General features: G+C 35.8%; 1 protein-coding gene and 1 long non-coding RNA gene across 2 annotated transcripts in view; one reads left to right on the top strand and one right to left on the bottom strand.

Annotated features, from left to right (window-relative positions):
• Positions 1-20,396, top strand: part of LOC135195765 (uncharacterized) — a 275,803-nt gene that overhangs the window by 241,939 nt on the left and 13,468 nt on the right. The window lies entirely within an intron of this gene.
• The window catches only part of LOC135195764 (nephrin-like), a 452,421-nt gene that overhangs the window by 73,522 nt on the left and 358,503 nt on the right, over positions 1-20,396 (bottom strand). Inside the window, 1 exon segment of the mRNA XM_064222212.1 lies at positions 1,666-1,791. Coding sequence (XP_064078282.1) covers positions 1,666-1,791 — 126 coding nt within the window.

Consider the following 20,396-nt stretch of genomic DNA (forward strand, 5'->3'; position numbering starts at 1 on the left):
AATTATATATATATATATATATATATATATATATATATATATATATATATATATATGTATATATAGTATATATTACAGGGTGTCCATAAAGTCCAAGTACGATTCTGAGCAATAAATGTTTGTATTGGGACTTTATGGACATCCTGTATATATACCTATATATATATATATATATATATATATATATATATATATATAATATACAGTATATGTATGTATGTATGTGTGTGTGTATTACTATAAGAGTGGCCATTACTCTTTACATACGTCATCTGCTGATTCATGAATGAAACTCGTGTGCAGAAGACTTCCCCAATAATTAATAGCCGCTTCGTACACCTCCCTCTTTTCAGCCATTTATCATCCTACAGACTTAACGAAAGCCACCCTAATCTGTTCATGACCTTTTAATCTTCATTATGGACTTGTTAATCCCATCAGACTCGTAAGCTGCTCTTTCCAAGATGATCGTGATAGCCTTGGCCGTAATCATGACTTTATTTTTCAAGCTACCGTGACCCGTGGAGCTTCCAGGATCGGCTATAATCATATATGTTTTTTTTTTTTTTTTTTTTTTTTTTTTTTTCCACTAATGGACCTTACACAGCTTCCACGAAACTCATTTAACGTCTTTGGTCGCCTAAGTGACCTTTGACGAGTCATAAGGAAAGCTTTGAATTCTCTAAAGGTGATGATGCATTGGCGAATCTTTCCTTCCAAAATTTATGGCGACATTTCGTGACTCTTCTTTGTCCTGTCGGAAAATGTAACCGCACGCTTTTGGGGAGTTTGATGGTATTCATTTGACGTTCCTTTGATATTTTGAAAATATATGTGTATGCTTGATTCTCTCTCTCTCTCTCTCTCTCTCTCTCTCTCTCTCTCTCTCCTCTCTCTCTCTACGCTGCCGCCTTTCAATTCCAGTGATTTTTCATCTTTCTCTCTTCTTTTGATCTTTCCTGATTGGCCCAGGGTTTTGAAACTTTTACGACTTTCCGTGACATTCTTTTGATCTCTTTGCAAATATCGATGCACGCTTTGCAAATATGATTTTCCGGAGAGTTTTTTTTTATCTTTTTTTCTTTTGATCTGCAAAATGTAAGGTTATGCGAGAATCTCTCTCTCTCTCTCTCTCTCTCTCTCTCTCTCTCTCGTATGCATCTTTTTTCTGTTTTGTTTTTGATGCCGCATTAATAGGAATTACTCAGTCTTGCTCGAGAATAGCGGGAACTTGAAAATGTTTATGGTTTTATTTTATCTTTTAGGAATTCTGCTGTTTTCTTCATATATATATATATTTAGCCTGTATATATATAACATTCCACAGAATCCATCAACAACGGCTGTCGGTATAAATGTACAATAATAGCACTTAGACACTAAAAGAAAGGGTCGACGGACAAGATAACTAACTATTCGCTTATTCATTCATAAAATTGCTATAATCGTAGTTGAATGTAAGCAAATAAAGATAAGTTTGTTACAGTGCATGAGATGAAAATAATCAAAACATATATACATACGTACACATTTACATCATACTCTGACACTTCATGACTTCCTCGGTGTCTAATAACCGAGATGTTGTGACACCAGTTTTTAACAGACATAATCAATCAATCAATCATGACTTCCTTCCAAGTAAAGTGACACATCCTGACTTACCTCCAAGTACTTTACAAGTGAGGTCCAAAGGATCATCTTCGTTGTAAGGGCCGATGATGGATGCCCCGCTCTCTGTCGTCACCAGCTGCCCGGATTCGTTGAAGATCTCTGGTTTGTTAGGTGGAACTGTCATGGAGAGAGAAAGAGAGAGCTCAGTACTACATTGCATATTTCTTGTTCAGTGTGTAGACAATTATTTTTCTGACATTTGTTTTTCTTCTGAATTGGCGTTCTTGTGTGTGTATTTATCTATATCTTTTATTTATATAATATGTTCTATTCAGTGAGTTCTTTAACCTAATAAAGGTTTGGTAAAAAAAATAATAAATAGATTAAGCAGTCACTTTTGTATTCATTTTGATAATGAAACAAGAGATTGAGATTCACGTGCGAAAAACATTCAGAGCGTATCCATATATATATATATATATATATATATATATATATATATATATATATATACATATATATATATATATATATATATATATATATATATATATATATATATATGATGGTGAAAGTTGATATGAATGACATGGTAATTCTTAAAAGTAGATACGTCCTTATCCGAAGCTATGACACACATTTCGGAAATGTTGGCTTCTCAAAAAGAATAACAAACTGCTCATTCAGTACATAGCCCGTGAACAGATCAAACACCAATAACCACAACCACAACCACAACACACTCACATTGAATATGGAGAAGGATATATACGGTATTTCCACAGACCCTGGTTCGAACCGTCGCTTGGGAAATCCTTCGTTGAACTCGTAATTTCTCCCGGGATTTAGGATCTTCACTATATAGGACATTGCTTAGTATAGTGATGGACTGTACGCTAACCAGTATTTGTGGTGTAAGGTGAAACACACATACGTACACACACTCGCACAGTGAGAGAAAGATACGTGGATTTGTACTACGTAAGGAAAATACGACAAATAGTGGTAAGGTCTTCCTTGTTAAGAATCATGAAAGAGATAAAGGTAGGAAAGCAACAGTGTTTATTTGTCCTACCGATTTTAAAAAGAGGATGACCGGGCTGGATATTACGTTCCCTTGCGTAGTTCCCCACCCTCCGTAGGGGTATGGTGCCGTCAGTGCGCCTCATGCTGTGCGCTGTAGGCATTACTTAAAGATCTCTCCTGCAAGCCCTTCAGTTCTTTTTACTGTGTCTCCGTTCGTGTTCTCTTTCTTTCATCTCACTTTCCTCAACATTTGTTTCGTGATGAAACTGTGAGGTGTTCCCTCCCGTTACACCTTTAGAACCTTTTTAGTAAATTTCCCTTTCGGCGCTGAATGACCTCATAGGTCCCACCGCTTGGCCTTTGGCCTGAATTTTATATGCCGTTGCGTTCCAAATTTTCTGCGGCTACAGTAGTAAAGGAGGGGAAATATAAGTAGACAGACAGACAGACAGATGTACCCAACTCTTTAACAGTATACGTTCCACATGAAATCCCGGTGTACAGAATTAAACAGTTATAAAACACCTAATTATCTTAAGAGCCTTTCAAGCAAGACGATGCATGAAAATATCTCGAGGGAAATCATCTCCCTGAAAATAAATAAGTACTTGGAAAAAATCCCCGGGTACAATTAAGAAAAACAAGTGATAAAACACTTATACTCTGTTTTTTTCCATCTGTCCATCCGCCTGTGGTGTTTTTGTATGGTAACACTGCGTCCCGGGCTTTAGATAGTTACATTCATCTTACATTCAACGATTATAATAATATTCTATTTCGAATATTAACGGTGTAATTCGCATACAGTAAATTATTAAAACACTTTTCAGTTGCAAATGTACACCCAGATATCCTTTTATTTACCTAAAACTTACACATAGCGTAAACACTTAGTTATCTTTAAGAACCTTGCAAGCAAGATGGAGTCTTTGAATAGAACAGGGGAACCATCTCCCTCAAAATAAACAAATGATTTAAAAAAAAAAAAAAAAAGGAAGGAAATTCAGATTTAAAACTGGCCCCCGTGTTTGAGATTCATTTCCCCCAAGCCATTATTGAAGCCTCGGAATACATTAGAAATAAATCAGGGACATTAATACAACATTTTTCCTCCTCCCTCACTCCCGCCCCATTACCTCTCTCTTTCGCCTCTCGGGTTGCATAATGTATGTTGTGCAAATGCACACGCGCCCGACGAAGATTAATAGAACGGGATAATGTTATGTTTATTGGTTATCGGAAGACGTTACACGTCGTATAATGTATTGAACATCTGTCCGGGAGAGCCGTGGGACTGGCTATTGGCAGCCCTTCAGCCGCCGCCGCCGCCCCCAACGTTTTCGTTTCTTGACCGGCGTCTTGGTTCCAGCTTGCTCTCCTGACCTCCAGAGCAAGGGCGCGGGTGCTCCCTTCTTTATATCCCATTTCCTTCCGTTAATTCTTTCCGGTGAAAGCCGTAGTATTCTTCGGAAGCTTTATTTCCTTCTATATTTCATCTTTTCTTTTGGTGTAATAATAATAATAATAATAATAATAATAATAATAATAATAATAATAATAATAATAATAATAATAATAATAATAATAATAATAGGATACCTTATTCTTTGGAAACTAGAGTTTCAAGTCAGTGGCCCCTTTGATGAGATGTTTCCATATGAATAGGGTTAATTTTCTGAATATAATAATGATAATAATAGGACATAGGACACCATATGAATAAAGTTCATTTTCTGAATAATAATAATAATAATAATAATAATAATAATAATAATAATAATAATAATAATAATAATAGGACACTTTATTCTTTGGAAGCTAGAGTTTTAAGTCAGTGGCGCCTTTGGTGAGCGTTTCCAATAAAAATAGGACACCTTATTCTTTGAAATCTAGAGTTTCAAGTCTGTGAGCCCTGTGGTGGCCTTTTTCTATATGAAGAAATTCATCTACTGAATAATAATAATATACGTGCCGATGCCATTAAATTGAAGCTGTTGCGACGATGACACAAAAACATACGCAGAAGTTTGCTTTTGAACATCTGCACAGACACTATCATCATCATCATCATCATATCATTATTATTATTATTATTATTATTATTATTATTATTATTATATTATTATATTCAGGAGATGAACCCCATTGACGTGAAATTCAATGGTGTTCATTAGAAATGAGTGACAGAAGGTGATGGGAAATACAGAAAGAAGAGATCACTTATTAGATCACTTATTGAAACAGAAAACATATATTAACAAATTAATAAACAGAGAAAAAAATGTAGGAAAATTATGAAAATAAAAGGAGAATTGTATTAGGGTAATGCATTGCATTTTCGCTTGAGCCTTTGAAGTTCATTTATATATATATATATATATATATATATATATATCTATATATATATATATATATATATATGTGTGTGTGTGTGTGTGTGTGTGTGTCTGTGTATATATATAATATATACTATATATATATATATATATATATATATCTATATATATATATATATATATATTATACTATAATATATATATATATATATCATATATGCATACATACACATACTGTATAATTGATTGTATAAATGACACGAATTCAGTACACACGAACATACGCATGCATGTAAACTTATTTGATGGTTTTGTCAGACTTGATTCACGTGGAAAATTAATTTGTAATATCCCATTTCTATATCCACCATTTTTTGCGAGAAATTCCACTCGATCTCTCTAATTTATCAGATAGGATTAAATTCTTAGGGTATTAATTAAGGATTCTTTTTTTTATCTGCAGTGCTTCACGTGGAAGCAGATTAAATGCTGCTCTGGATGAAATAATTTTTTTTTCGTGCTTTGTTGGACGTTAGAAAGTTATTGGCTCTTGTAACAAAACTTTAAAATCAGTTCGATTTGCCACAAGTTTTCAATCAGTTCCTTTTCGACCTAAGTTTTCCTGTGTCATCAATAAAATCTTTTATGATTAAGACTGAGTCATTCATGATTATTCGGCTCGATCACTTCTTGAGCCTGAAGGAGAGATGGGTAAAATAACGCTCAAAATGTTTGACTTTGTTGTGAAAGTTGTAATCGTAACTAGTTCTGATACAATTTTTTTTAATGATATTTTAAATTAATTTGTTTAAATTCACAGAAATAATTCGAATAGTATGAAAATGACCAATTCTTAAAAAGAAAAACATCCCTTCACATAATTACAGACCTATGCGTGAAACATGTGCTTTATGTGCATAAGGTTCTATGTATGAAATATTAGTTTTAAGATGCGTATATATCCACATACTTAAATGCGCCATTATATATTACATTAAGTTGAGTTATGCAGATTTCTTCATCAAGTGGTAAATTAATATGATGTATGTTTCAAATTTTTCTCAATTTTATACCGAAGGAGCTCTCTCTCTCTCTCTCTCCTCTCTCTCTCTCTCTCTCTCTCTCTCTCTCTCTCAAATTGCTGTAGCCTCCGTACTGTGTTTCATTTCTGTGAATATTCACAATAAAATTGTAAAATATTCATAAAAGTCAGATTCTTCTTAAAGAGATGTTTATAGCAAGGATGGCTCTTCTTCTTTCTACCCATGCAATTAACTCGCGAATTTTAAGCATAAGCGACACATGACCGCTTATATTACTGATATGATTTCACTTTTTCCACTCCCTACCCGTAGCAATAAGAAAAATAAAAAATAAGAAAAAGCATTCGACGTGAAAAGGTCAAACATTATTAATTAGTGAAGAGTGATCCCACACTCGATTAAATATAGAAGAGCGTCATATGAACAGAAATAGTCTTAACTTTCCTTTTTTTTAACTCTGTGAGAACTGGATTGCGTGATGTCGTTTCATCCTCCGACGCTTGCTCCAGCCTCGGGGAGTGACACTTAATCAGCTGCTGTTGGCTTATTTGTGGGCTTACCGCGCCGCACTTTCAATCAGCGGACGTCGTAGCCGAGTCGCGTTCAGTTAGCGCGACTCCCCACCGAGTCGCGTTCATTTAGCGCAATTCCTCACCGAGTCGCGTTCACTTAGCGCCCCTCGCCGCCGAGGATCTTTCAGTTAGCATGCTGTTTGTTTTGGGAAATTGATTTCAATAGATACATCAACAGACGTGGCTAGCTTAGGTATAATTGGTGGAATTATTTGCCGAATGCCGCAAGGGTCGGGAATGGAACTCATGATATTTCCATCGTTCGTTTTTGCGAGATTTGAGAGTCATCTTTTAGGCAGTTTTTTTTTTTTTTTTTTTTTTTTTTTATGTATTTGAAGTGTCAGATAAAACATATATGCATGTGTCATAATCTCCTGGATGGTATAATTTTACTTTTAAGGATTAGAATCTGCCTAAATAGTATATATATATATATATATATATATATATATGTATATATATATATATATATATATATATATATATATATATATATATATATATAACTTAATCACGAAAATTTGGAACTTGATGAATATATAAATAAAGGTAGAAACCACGAAAGAAAGTTAAATAATGGAGCACTCCATTGTTTCACTTTTCTTTGTGGATTCTACCTTTATATATATATATATATATATATATTATATATATATATATATATATATATATATATATATATTAATGGGCGTGCATTTGTGTTCTTTTATTGCCGTAATCTTTTCTGGGGCGTTCCAACATACTCCTTTTTAGTAGGGAAAAACTCTCTATCACGAGAGTATATATAATGTTCTATGGGGTCCACAATAATACAAAGTGTAAAAAGTCCGTGTATAATTTTGAAGACTACAGAAAGCTTTCGAACCCTTCCCTGGGTTCATCTTCAGTCCAAAAAGAAGATGAACCCAGGGAAGGGTTCGAAAGCTTTCTGTAAAGTCTTCAAAATTATACACGGACTTTTTACACTTTGTATTATTGTGGACACTTTAGAACATACTCATTTTTATTTAGCTTTTCATGAATACCTTTATCTCACAGTGGTCCATTGACTGATGTGTATGAACCCACATGCTTAAGATTATCAGTGGGATTTCTGTTTCCTTCACAGTAACTACGCTTTTCCAATGGGAAAATATCTGAACAAGCCTTGTGCATACTTGACCTTTTACTTGCTGATCTCACGTAGGTGGTGTAGTGTCGTCACTGCACCTCACGTGGTGCACTGTAGATGTTATTTAAAGTTTTTTTCCAACGTCCCTAACTGCAACCTCTTTCATTCCTTTTTATGTGGCTCCGGTCATATTCTTTTTCTACCATCTTACTTCCCACCCTCTCCGAACAATTGTCTCATAGTGCAGCTGCGAGTTGTTCCTCCTGTTACACCTTTCAAACCTTCTTATTGTCATTTCTTTTTCAAAGCTGAATAACCTCACAGGCCCCAGCACTTGGCCTTTTTTCTAAATTCCTTATTCCAGTTCCAATTTATTTGCTGCCCAGCCTCTCTAGCTCTTAATTCTCAGTGCAGTTGTTGGGATTTCTCCCAGCTCGACCTTTAGTTGCCTTGATTTTCTGGATCGTTTGTATCTTGCTGTCCAATCAATCCGACTCCCTCATTGCCTGACTTTCATAAAATTATCAACCTTATCATAGTCATTATTATTCATACTAGCAAACATGTATACAAAAATTATGTATGGAAATCGTAAAGTAACTAAGTCTACGGGCGTAACCAGCCTCGTTTCATGGGCAGAACCAACTCCATTTAAGGGAATCCCTTCTCACCCCAACCCTCTTCGGAAGGTTGGGGGAAGGTAGGATGAAACCCCATTATAAACCACCTTACGGGTCCCCACTATATCCCTGCCAAGTTTCATGCCCATTGGACCAGCCGTTTGGCCGTGATTGAATGACAGACGGACGGACAGACATTACGCCCATTACATAAGATTATTATATAGCTGGCTCTCATTCCACAAATATTGGTGATGAATTGGAACCAAAGGCTGTTCGTACTTGTATGCTGGACCCCCTTCAGTTAGTTGTCCCAGAAAAGTCGTTCTTGTGATTATTCGGAAATTCCTTAAGTATACAGCTCAAGTAGGTAATACCTCATTTTTTCTTTTTACTGATTGTTATTTTTTTTATACAGATTGTATAGGTAATTTTCCTCTCCTGGCCTGACACAATAACATTACTTTTAATATTACACGGGTGTTTTGTAGGTATTATTTGGAGAATATTGTTTTGTTGCAATGTATATTACTAGATAATTTTCAGAGCGAGCATTTCTATCGATCATATGTGAAAATTGTTATCGCAAGCTTCAATTCAGCATAGACTCTAATTTGCTGGGATGTACTTCCTCTACTTTAAAAGTAGATTGCATTCTACTGTTGGTTTTTTTCCCAGTCTCTAATCGGGGAAAAAAAATAAAAACTGATATTCTGGAGCACGAAGTAGAATCGTATTCTGATCACGCAACAAATCATTCACATTAAAAGACGGAGTTTTTAAAGCATCTCACTTATTATTCAGTGTTATTTCGAGGGGGGGGGGGGTGGAGAGAGGGATGGGATTATCATCTTTGTTCAGTGTTCTTTTCCGCGACCAAACTCTCTCTCTCTCTCTCTCTTCTCTCTCTCTCTCTCTCTCACGCGCGCCTGTCATCGTGTTTTCCCATTTGTAGGTTGGGTACGAAAAGACGCCAGATCCCTTTATCCCCGTCGCTGGAAAAATTAATTATCTCAAGGTGAATACATTAATGGGAAATTGTTTTGACGCGCGAAAGATTGGCGATCGGGCTCTTTAATGAGGCGAAATATTCATAACGTTGTATTGTTTCCTTTCTTGGTCCCTTTTGTGGTCGGTAGATCTGGAGACTTAATTAGTTTTGCTGGCTTCCTAACGCGTGTTTATACTGGCACCGGCGTGCGGACTCGTATGCAGACTCTCAATGTGTATGTGTGTGTAATATATATGTATATATTTTACACATTTTGTTGCCAGTTCCAAAAAACACCGAATTTCCAGTAACCGTTTAACAAACGGCGAATATTTACACAGATTTGTTTTCGTGAAAAGGGCTCCAAGCCAACTGCAAATACCTCAGAGCTGCTGCTGTCCATCGAGTTGACGTACTTACATACTACAATGCAATGATCCTGGAATAGCAAACACAATATTATTCGTCGTTTTCTACCCGGGAATGGACTGGCCCATGATCATCCGGCGGAATTACGTATTATAATGAGGATCTCCCGAGGCGAAAATGAAATGATTAATTTGGAAACGAGATTATTCATTTGTAAGTGAAGGGACTCAGAGCCGAAAGTCGAGTGGATTCATTTGCACAGAAATGAGCGTTCGACGTGTTGAGTAAACAGGTCTACGGCGATTGCCTTTGCTTGCCCTCGGGGGGAGACAAATTAAAAAAAGTCCGCCAAAGAAATGTGCATTTAAAAACGTTGGGTTTCAAGGGCCTGTGGTGGGTTTATCAGTAACTAATCCTTCTGTTGTGTCTGTCGTTCATATTAAATTGATATTATGTTGTGTTTGTGCCTTGACTCCCGTTCTCATTTTCTTTATCAATTCTTTGTAATTTTTGTTACTGTATTTAGGTCACTTGTTTTAAATCTTGATAAAGATATGCCTGTTACGTCTCGTTAAATTCTCCTGTTTTCATTAAATTTTTTTTAGCATATGCAGCGTCTAATTGGTACCGTGTAAATCGCGTTATTATTTCCTTACTTCTAAGAATATTGATGCCTTATCTGCAGTTCGTCTCTTGTTTCCTTTGTTTACTTAAGAATATTGTTTTCATAATCTGCACTATCTTTTTATTCTTTGCGTTTAGGATTACTACCTAGTTGTTACTCTTGTTTAAGTAAATGGGGATATTGTTTTCTTTTGTTTATTTACTTAACAATATTGTTGACATAATATGTAGTATTTTTATTCATTTATTTATTTTTTGGCGTCTAGGTTTACTCTCTAGTTAATACTACTCTTGTTTCCCTAAGAGGTATATTGCTTCCTTTTGTTTACTTACTGAACAATATTGTTTTCACAATCTGTAGTATCTCTCCTTATTGCGTCTAGGATTGCTGTTGCCACATCTAGGTTACTTCTCTTGATTGTTTCTTTTACTGCTGTAGATTAGGATGGCCTTATGCCAGAGCGGATTCTTCAGCAACGATGTTGCACAAGTATGGAAATTCTGTAATTAGATTCTGCGGTTTTTCGCTTTCTTCACAAAAATCACAAACTTCTTTACCAGACTCTTATGATCAGTTAGAAAAATAAATCTTTTACCCGTCATGGTAACTTCTCTTCACTGTCACCATGAACTGATCAGTGTTGCCATCGCTTCTTCAAAACTCTGGAGTTTCCTTTCCCACCTCTATTTCTAATGGACCTCCACTCCTTTTATTTTGCCATTCTATGCATGTTGTTCATCAAAGTTAGCAATTTGTTTCTGTAATTGACCCACATTCTTTTTATATCGCCGTTCTCTGCATGTTTTTTCGTCAAATTTAGGAATATATTTCTGTGATAGACCCCACTCTATCTATTTTATCATTCTATGCATGTTTTTCATCAAGGTTAGAAAATCTATTTCTGTAATGGATCCCCACTCTCTATTTTATTATTCTATGTATGTTTTCATCAAGGTTAGCAAATTTATTTCTTTAATGGACCCCCACTCTCTATTTTATCATTCTATGCATGATTTTCATCAAGGTTAGCAAATCTATTTCTGTAATGGACCCCCACTCTTTCTATTTTATCATTTTATGCATATTTTTCAACAAGGTTAGCGAATCTATTTCTATGCATGGTTTTCAACAAGTTAACAATTTATATCTTTTTATTCTGTCCTTCAATGCATGTTTTTCACCAAAGTCAGCAATTTACGTCCTCCTAATTGGCATCAGTGCTTTTATTCCCCATGCGGAATTCGAGCAAATTTCCACCAAAAATAGAAAATGAAATATAGAAGGAAAATAAAGACGTTGAAAAATGCTGTTAGAAACTGCTCGGATGTTAAGAGAACTAAGAACACCATAAACTGGAGAAAATGTCATCCAGACTTATGGTCAACTTTTTCACAATGACACTTAAGAAAGTTTCCCCTCTGAATTACTTATTGCGACGTCTTGAACAAACACCTCTCTCTCTCTCTCTCTCTCTCTCTCTCTCTCTCTCTCTCTCTCTCTCTCTCCTGTCTTCTTCCTGACTATTCAACTTTTTCCATTCCATGATTCTGACAACGACGCCGCTGACAAAGATTTACATACTTTGTTTTTAGTTCCGTCCTGGGGTTTTCCTTGCTATGTTTTTAGGTTTTTTTCTAGTATATTTTCCTTACTTTTTAAAACTTTCATATACCTCTACATACAGCGTAGCTGTTCCCAGTCCCTCGAGAATTAAGTAAATATATAATTAAAAGAAATTATAGAAAAAACGCGACGCGGGTATCGGAGAGTGCATTGAAGAAGAAAGAAGAAGAAGAAGAAGAAGAAGAAAGAAAAAAAGAATAAAGAAAGTTGTAGTTGCGGCAAAGTTTCGGTGCTGCAGAGAAAAATGCTTTTGGACAAAGCCAGGTGGCCCCTGCGTTTAGTAAGTACAAGGACGCGTGCCCTGAATTTACACAGTAAAGAAGTGTCATATAAATGGAGGCATTAGCCCCCTCCAAAAACAATGGCCAGAATGAAATTTCCAAACAGATGCGAAAACTTTCATCATCAGAAATATGCAGGAGAGAGGGAGAGGGGGGGATGTGTGTGCGTAAGAACAGGTGATGCAATCAGGAAGTATTGAGAGCGAGAGAAGTGTGTCTTGCTGGAGTAATGTCTTGCAAGAGAAGAAGAAGAAGAAGAAGAAGAAGAAGAAGGAGGAGGTAAAGGAGATCAAAGTGTCTTTAAGTGTATGCGAAGTCCCAGGTGGCTGCAGATATACGCCGTAAGCATACAGAGAACTCCTTCCAGGACATTTCAAAAGTCATTTGCTGGAAGAATCATGCGAAAGTGAAATGGACTTAGGGTTATCTCAGAATGAGGGATAACGATGAACCTGATGAAGGAAGGGATAAAGAAGAAGCTGTTTGTGAGATGTCTTATCTCTTCAGAGGAAATATTTTGCGATTTGCAGCAAAAGGAAACGATTTCCTATGAAGCTCTTATTTAATGGCGATTGCAAATTCAAATCCGTGAGAGAATAATAACACAGTGTAGTCTTGCAATGAAGACAGAGACGAAAGAACTCAGATTAAAGTTATATTTTGGATATTCGTATACGAATGGAAAGAAGGCAGGATCCATAACATTATGAATTGTAAAGGATTACCAGACAAGTACACGGCAGTAAGATCGCTGGTTACCTCGCCCGTATACCAGATTCAGTATAATAAAACAGAAGACATGCACAGGTGATATTGTTAGCCTCTTGCTGTGGATAAAACATGGTTTATTATTATTTCTAACGTATAACACACACACACACACACAATTATGTAAATAAAACATAAAACCTGGCTTTTTATTGTATATATGATGTATAAAACACACACATTACGAAGGTAGCTCCATAGTAAATTACAGTTTATGTTGTTCGAGCAAGTCGTGCCCTCCAACACCCAAGACCCTTTTGTACCCCCTGTGGCTTTTCTATACTTAATTCCTACAGACTTTCTTGCAAGGCCTGTTTTCCCCAGGGTCCCCCGCCTTTGTTGTTCAAGTAAGTCATTCATTCACAAAACAGGATTGCTTCGTCTCCTTTGCAGGACCAAGTGGTTGTTATTGTATATAAATATATATATATGTATATAATAAATATTATTATATATAGATATTAAATTTATATTAATATATAATATATATGTGCATATATTTATATATATAGATATGTGTGGTTGTCATAGGTCTGCGTATGTACCACTCCATCATAACTGCACAACCCCAGAAGGCTGAACTAATAATGAGGCAGCATACACAATATATTAATGAGGCTATGCTAATGATGATGATGATGATACTGGGCCACAATGCAACGGGAGACTGCCTGAGAGAAGCCGAGGATGGCGCCCCATTGAGAAAGCAAGCACATGATCGTAGGCGAAATTAATTCGCTTCTTTTGCTGAACAAATTAATCATAATCCATCATGATTTGTCACTTTCAATTAACGGACTTTAGCCGGGGTAATGAAAACTGTATTTGGCAATTTTGGCTAATTGGCCTTTGAAAAGAATGCCTCCTGTAGGCCCGTAATGAGTTTTCCTCTCCTCTTTCCATTCTGCTTGAATGACTGAACAACGGAATGTCATGTCCTAGTTAGAGCAGGTTCTGATGAATTATGTGGTTTAGTCTTTATTTTGTGTCTATATATTATATATATATATATAGATATATATAATATCTATATATATATATAATATATATATATATATATTATATATATATATATAATATATATAATACATAGCGGGATTCCTTATTAGGAGCACTATAGGTAAAATTATCAGCTGAGAAATAGCTCCTATCATATCAGGCGAAGTTAAGCTGATGTAAACGAGTAAGTTACTGAATAACCTTTCACCTCATTATTCTCTTCTTAACCCTGGGTATATGTTGAGGTCATAATAAGTCTTTTCATCTGAAAAAATAAGTCTTTATCATCTTCTCTAACGCTGGCGTTGTTACCCGAGTGTCTTTAATGAGCGTATTAAGGTCGAATCATATAAGCCTCATTACTGATCAGAATCTAATCTTACTCCGGCACTCTGATTTGATTTGCTAACGATCAGTAATTGGCTGCTGTTACATTGTCAGCTTTGGATGATCGGAAGCATTTTATCAATATACTTTGCGTCTCGTATAAAATTTAATTTGATATTTGTTGTTTCAGATGTTTTCAGTCTTTCCCTTTACCTTATCTTACTTCTTCCTAATGAACACCTTATTCTTTGGAAGCTTGAATTTCAAGTCACTGGGCCCTTTGCTGGGCTTGTTTCGTGTGAATAGAGTTCATCTTCTGAATAATAATAACAAATATATTTTCGTGATGGGAAACAATTGTTTGATATTCGTCTAGTCCTTTCGTAAACTGTGATGTGCTTTTAAAGTACATTCGTATATTATTCTTGTTTGGAAAATATCGGGAAATCTTTTCCATTTTCTAGTTTTCAATTCATTTTTATTTGGAGTTCCAATTTTTTTTCAAGCGTTTGCCAGCTTCATTAACGTTAATCAAGACGGGTTTTAGTTTTCTGTAAAAGAAAACTGTTGTGTCGGCTTTATCTGTCCGTCCGTCCGCCCGCCCTCAAATCTAAAAAAAAAAAGTTTTGAGGCTAGAGGGATGCAAATTGGTATTTTGATCATCCACCCTCCAATCATCAAACATACCAAATTGCAACCCTCTAGCCTAAGTATTTTTTTTTATTCTTTTTTTATTTTAGGTTAAAGTTAGCCATGGATCTTGCATCTGGCAGCGCTTCCCAGAGCCATGGGACGTACCCTCACTCTACCACATCTGGTGAGCAACTGGAGAGCTGCCGATCATAGTTGATGCTTTTATGCATTATACATTGTACAGAAAAATCGATTGTGTCAAAGAAACTTTGGTGCTTTTTATTTGTTTATTTATTTTTTTTCACCATGAATATTCATGTGCTGTACAAACGTTGTTTGTGATTTTTACGTCAATTTATTGTCATGTAGTCGATGGGTAACACTCAGTGAATAATATTTCCGAGTCATAACACTTCAACAGCAAGTTTTTCTTAGCCACGCCTAATATCAGGCAATCATTGTCCTCTTGTTTCATGGAGTCGTGGTATGACGAGGCAGTCGAAGTTAGTAAGAGAGAGAGAGACAGTACTGATTGTCATTCAGTTTCCCGGGCAGCGCCAGGTTGGTCAGGTAGTTTATATATATATATATATATATATATATATATATATATATATATATATATATATATATATATATATATATATATATATGCACACACATACACACACAATACTAACAGTCCTGTACATCTTATAAGTGTAAATACAGAGTCACCTAATCAAGTTACTCTCTACTGAAAATGAGGACAACGTTCGGAAAACAGATATTCTCTCTCCTCTCTCTCTCTCTCTCTCTCTCTCTCTCTCTCTCTCCCCTCTCCTCTCTCCCCTCTCTCTCCCTCTCTCTCTCTCTGACTTCGACTGCCGCCTCATTAGTCCCACTCCATAAAGGAAGAGGACAGTGATTGCCTGATTACCAGAATTTAAATTACATTGCCTTACCACAATGAAATCCTCTCCCCGATAACCAATTAGCATACGAGGCTTAAAAGTCATTGCCTTAATGGCGTCATAATGTAGAGGGTAAGTATGGGTAATGACATACCAGGACTGGAGTTTGTTTTGGAAATGGACCACCAGTTTTGCAATTTGTGGGTTGGGGGGGTTGATCTTCAAGGGTTGCATTCTTTTTTTTTATGTAGTTGCTGGAATGGTCCTCCTGGGTTGCAGTTGTTCTAGTAATTTTTTAACAGAGTTGTAGTTTGCTTTTTTTAAAATTTATTTTTATCTCGAGGTGTTGGAATAATCTTCAATGGTTGTTTTATTTTCTTTTTTCAGGGTTAAATGGTCTTCATGGGTTGCAATATGTTGTGGAAATGGCATAGAAGGGTTGCAGCTTGTTGTGGGGGAATGATAACTAAGGTTGCATTTTCTCTTGGAATGGAATACCAGAGTTGATGTTTGTTTTTAGGAATGCTACCTTTTTTTTTTGGGGGGGGGGGGTGATTGAGTCGGGAATGGTCTTCCGGGGTTGCAATTTGTTGGAGGAATGGTACTAGGGTTGGAATTTGTTTGGCTTACTAGGGTTGCAGTTTTTGTCTGGGAATGGAAAACTAGAGTTGCTGTTTATTTTTGGGAATGGCATTCCAAGTTTGCAGGGTTTCATTTTAGAGGCGTTGTAGGACTGAAAGTTATAGCGACGTCATAGCAGTATCAAAAGGTTGTCATGAAAATGACATACCAATGTGGCGTATTGCCAAAGAGATTTTCATGTTCTTATGAGAATATTGGAACTGTTGAAGGCTGTTAGAGGAATTGCGTAACGAGATTAGAGATTATTATGTGGGGATTCGAATACCTTTTTAGTGGACTTTGATGCAGTCACCCAGTTTGATCTTGTCTACCGCAAGCATATTGCGAGAGAACATTTTTTTTTTCTCGCCTCTTATTTTCTACCTAAGGTTTTGTCAGTAGGTAAAGTTACCGACGCTCAAAACTGCCACAAGAGCATCACTATGGAACAGGTTTTTAAATCAGGTTGTTCATACTGACTCAACCCTTCAACAACATCGCTATGACTTGCTAGTCCTCAACATTGTAACGAGAAAAATCTCTACCTCACTATATGGGCAGATTATCTATAGACCTGCGGCAGGTCATGTTTTTGAACTTTGTCGCACGACACGCATCCTATCAGCAACGCCACTGACTTGATTCGTCCACAGATAGATCCATAACGTCTACTCTCAGCAGCATCGACGTCGTGTGAACCGCTTCCTGACAATAGTAGAAACACCGACAAAAAGAAGTAAATCCTTTTTCAAGCCCATAGATCAGTGTATAGTAATATCGACTCTCAGCCCATGAGTTACTTCCCCATCTTCCGATAAATCCATAGCGTCCATAAACCGCACTTTCTGTCAAAAACCCCACACGAAATCCCTTCCCTGTCTCTCTTATTGACATCCCCCATCGATGGTGCTATTGACGTCCCCCCCCCCCCCCCGTCCATATCTCCCTCTAACCCTTCCCCCGCCCCCCTTACCCAGCCAGAGAATATCTCTCCCCCTTCCCATACCATATAGACACATTTGGACGAGAGTCTAGTCCTCTAGATGGTGATGACTCGGAGAATCATTCGCTCTCCCAAAATGGACGGGCCTCTGAAGTGGCCATGAGTGGCCCGCGAGGACCGAGGGAATGAGAGGGTATGAATGGCAAGTGAATGGCCGGTGAATGATGAATGGAAGGATTGACGAAGGAGCGGAAGGATTTGGGAAAGGATTGCGGGAGGTGGAAGGAAGCAGCAGCTTGCCGACTTGTTGGGATTTGGGAGGGATTTGAGGGAGGGAGGGAGGGAGTCAAGCTTTGTCTGTTGTGCGATTCTTGTTTGTTTTTGTGCATTTTATTTGTTTTATTCTTTCTTAGGAAAGTAAAACACCCAAAGACCTCAAACCTGCCTCAATAGTTGTGGTTTAAAAATAACATATTTTCCATGGTCATTCAGAATTAATTTTTTATTTCTAAAATATCCTCCATAAAAGAAGGATTATTTCAGAATGGCCTTTGCATTCGAGATGCAAAACAATAATGATAATAATGCGTATATAAATAAATAAGTAAATAAATAAAATAAATAAATGAATATATACATATGTTCCGTTCGAAATGCAAAAGAAATTGATTAAAAGCAGTTCTCTTTCCACGAGTGAAGTCTGCGGAGTTTTGCATTAAACAAGAGAAAAACTGTACAAGGAAATGTGTACACTTGAGGAATGGTAATAGTAACAGTGAAAAAAAAAACAGAATCACATCTTCTGCCATCTTAACTTGAATAACCAGAACCACAGAGTTAATTCTAATTTTAAAAACCTATTCCCCAAGACCTTTGTACAAAATATTTATCGAAGAATTAAACTACAGGAATTAATACTGAAAGAATGAATTTTTTTCTGTTTATAATCCTGCCGAAGACACGTAACGTCTTCAATATTTCCCTTTTCGTTCAGTATCGTTCATTTGTAATATTATATGGCGGCATGGCGTTTTATTGTTCTTAAAATGAATAGAAATTCGTTGTAAGCAGGTGTTCCGTTGAGGACATAGCTCTCGCATTGTTTAACCTTTTTATTTGTATTTATGTAAATGTATATGTATATGTATATATATATATATATATATATATATATATATATAATATATTTATATAATATATATATATTTATTATATATATATATAAGATATATATATATATATACATATATCTATATATCTATCTATCTATCTATCTATATATATAGATCTATATATATACATATATATATATATCATATATAACACATTTATAGACATATACACACATATTCTAATTTCTCTTTAGACTTTAGAAGGAGTTCTGTTCTTGAACAAACATGATAAAAAGTTTACCATAAGTTAGACAGAGATATCATCATAGAACATTTTCATTATATAACTATCAGTGACGCAATAGGAATGACAATGATGAATAAATTGGACTGACAGGTTTGAGAAACCCTCAAAGTTTATTTGCCGACATAAACAGAATGTAGGTTTATCGAATAAAAAATCATAACACAGTTGTTATTATTACATAACAATTCTCACTGCTCAGAGTTACAACTTAAATCGTAAATGGAGAAATGTCACTATTTTTACAAACAGCAACAGTCCATAATGTCCATATCTGTAAAGGCAGGTGTTAACATTCTTTACAGTACCTTGTAATCTTTCCCAAATATACAGTGGGCATAACTATCAATTTCATATTGAATAGTCATAGCGTCCCGTGTTTATTACCCGTCTTTATTACTTCCTCTGGCATGCATACGTGTAAGTCATAAGACATTTTTATGGCAAAAGTGTTTTCAAAGTCTCCTAAATATTCAAAGTCATGTATATTGACTCATATACTTTTCATGGCGAAGCGTTTTCAAGATCCGTTACATAACCAAAATTTTATTAATGGGCTCGATCATGAATAAAGAATCCAAACTCCTTTAAATGAATTCGATCGTGAATAAAGAATCTAAACTTCTATAAATGTATTCTATCATGAATAAAGAATCTAAACTTCTATAAATGGACTTTATCGTGAATAAAAATCGAAACTTCTATAAATGGACTCGATCATGAATAGAGAATCCAAAGTTCTATAAAAACGGATTCGATCATGAATAAAGAATCCAAACTCCTTTAAATGGATTCGATCGTGAATAAAGAATCTAAACTTCTATAAATGGATTCGATCATGAATAAAGAATCTGAACTTCTATAAATGGACTTAATCGTGAATAAAAAATCGAAACTTCTATAAATGGACTCGATCATGAATAGAGAATCCAAAGTTCTATAAAAACGGATTCGATCATGAATAAAGAATCCAAACATCTATATATGGCCTCGATCATGAATAAAGAATATCCGAAACTACCAATTTTATTACTGAAGCTCTTCTCGTGCCTCACTTACATCTGGGGAACAATAATGTTCAGTCGGAATATCTAGAAAATATTTTTCAGCGTTGATTCAGAATTTCATGTTATTTGATACCGTCTCTCACAAAGGCTTTGTAAACTAAACATCCTCTTTGTCGCTGCGCGTTTCAGTTGATGATATTTTGCATAACTTCCCATCTCTATCTTGTTTTTTTTTTTTTTTCTTCTCGGATGTTTGTGTGTTCCTGCCGCTTCCCCTCGTCTCCCAATTTCTCTATTTCTACTTTTCCTCGGTGATCGGTTTCCCCTCTTTGCGTTTTGTGTGTTACTTCCACTCATTCGCTGATAAATCTGTTGCATTTAAATTGCTTCTGCCTAAAATATACTCCTTCGGTTAATATTACTGTGTGGTAGAGAGTTGAGAGGTAAAGAAATTCCTTTTTCATGTTTTACCAAATTGAGAACCTCAGGTTTCTACGTCAGTTATTCGTTCCACTTTCACCAGTTTTTAGTAGGATATCTGAAGAATGTACAACCGAAATTCCACGAATTTAGGTTAA

Source organism: Macrobrachium nipponense, chromosome 16, assembly GCF_015104395.2.
Source record: "Macrobrachium nipponense isolate FS-2020 chromosome 16, ASM1510439v2, whole genome shotgun sequence".
NCBI classification, from domain to species: Eukaryota; Metazoa; Arthropoda; class Malacostraca; order Decapoda; family Palaemonidae; genus Macrobrachium; species Macrobrachium nipponense.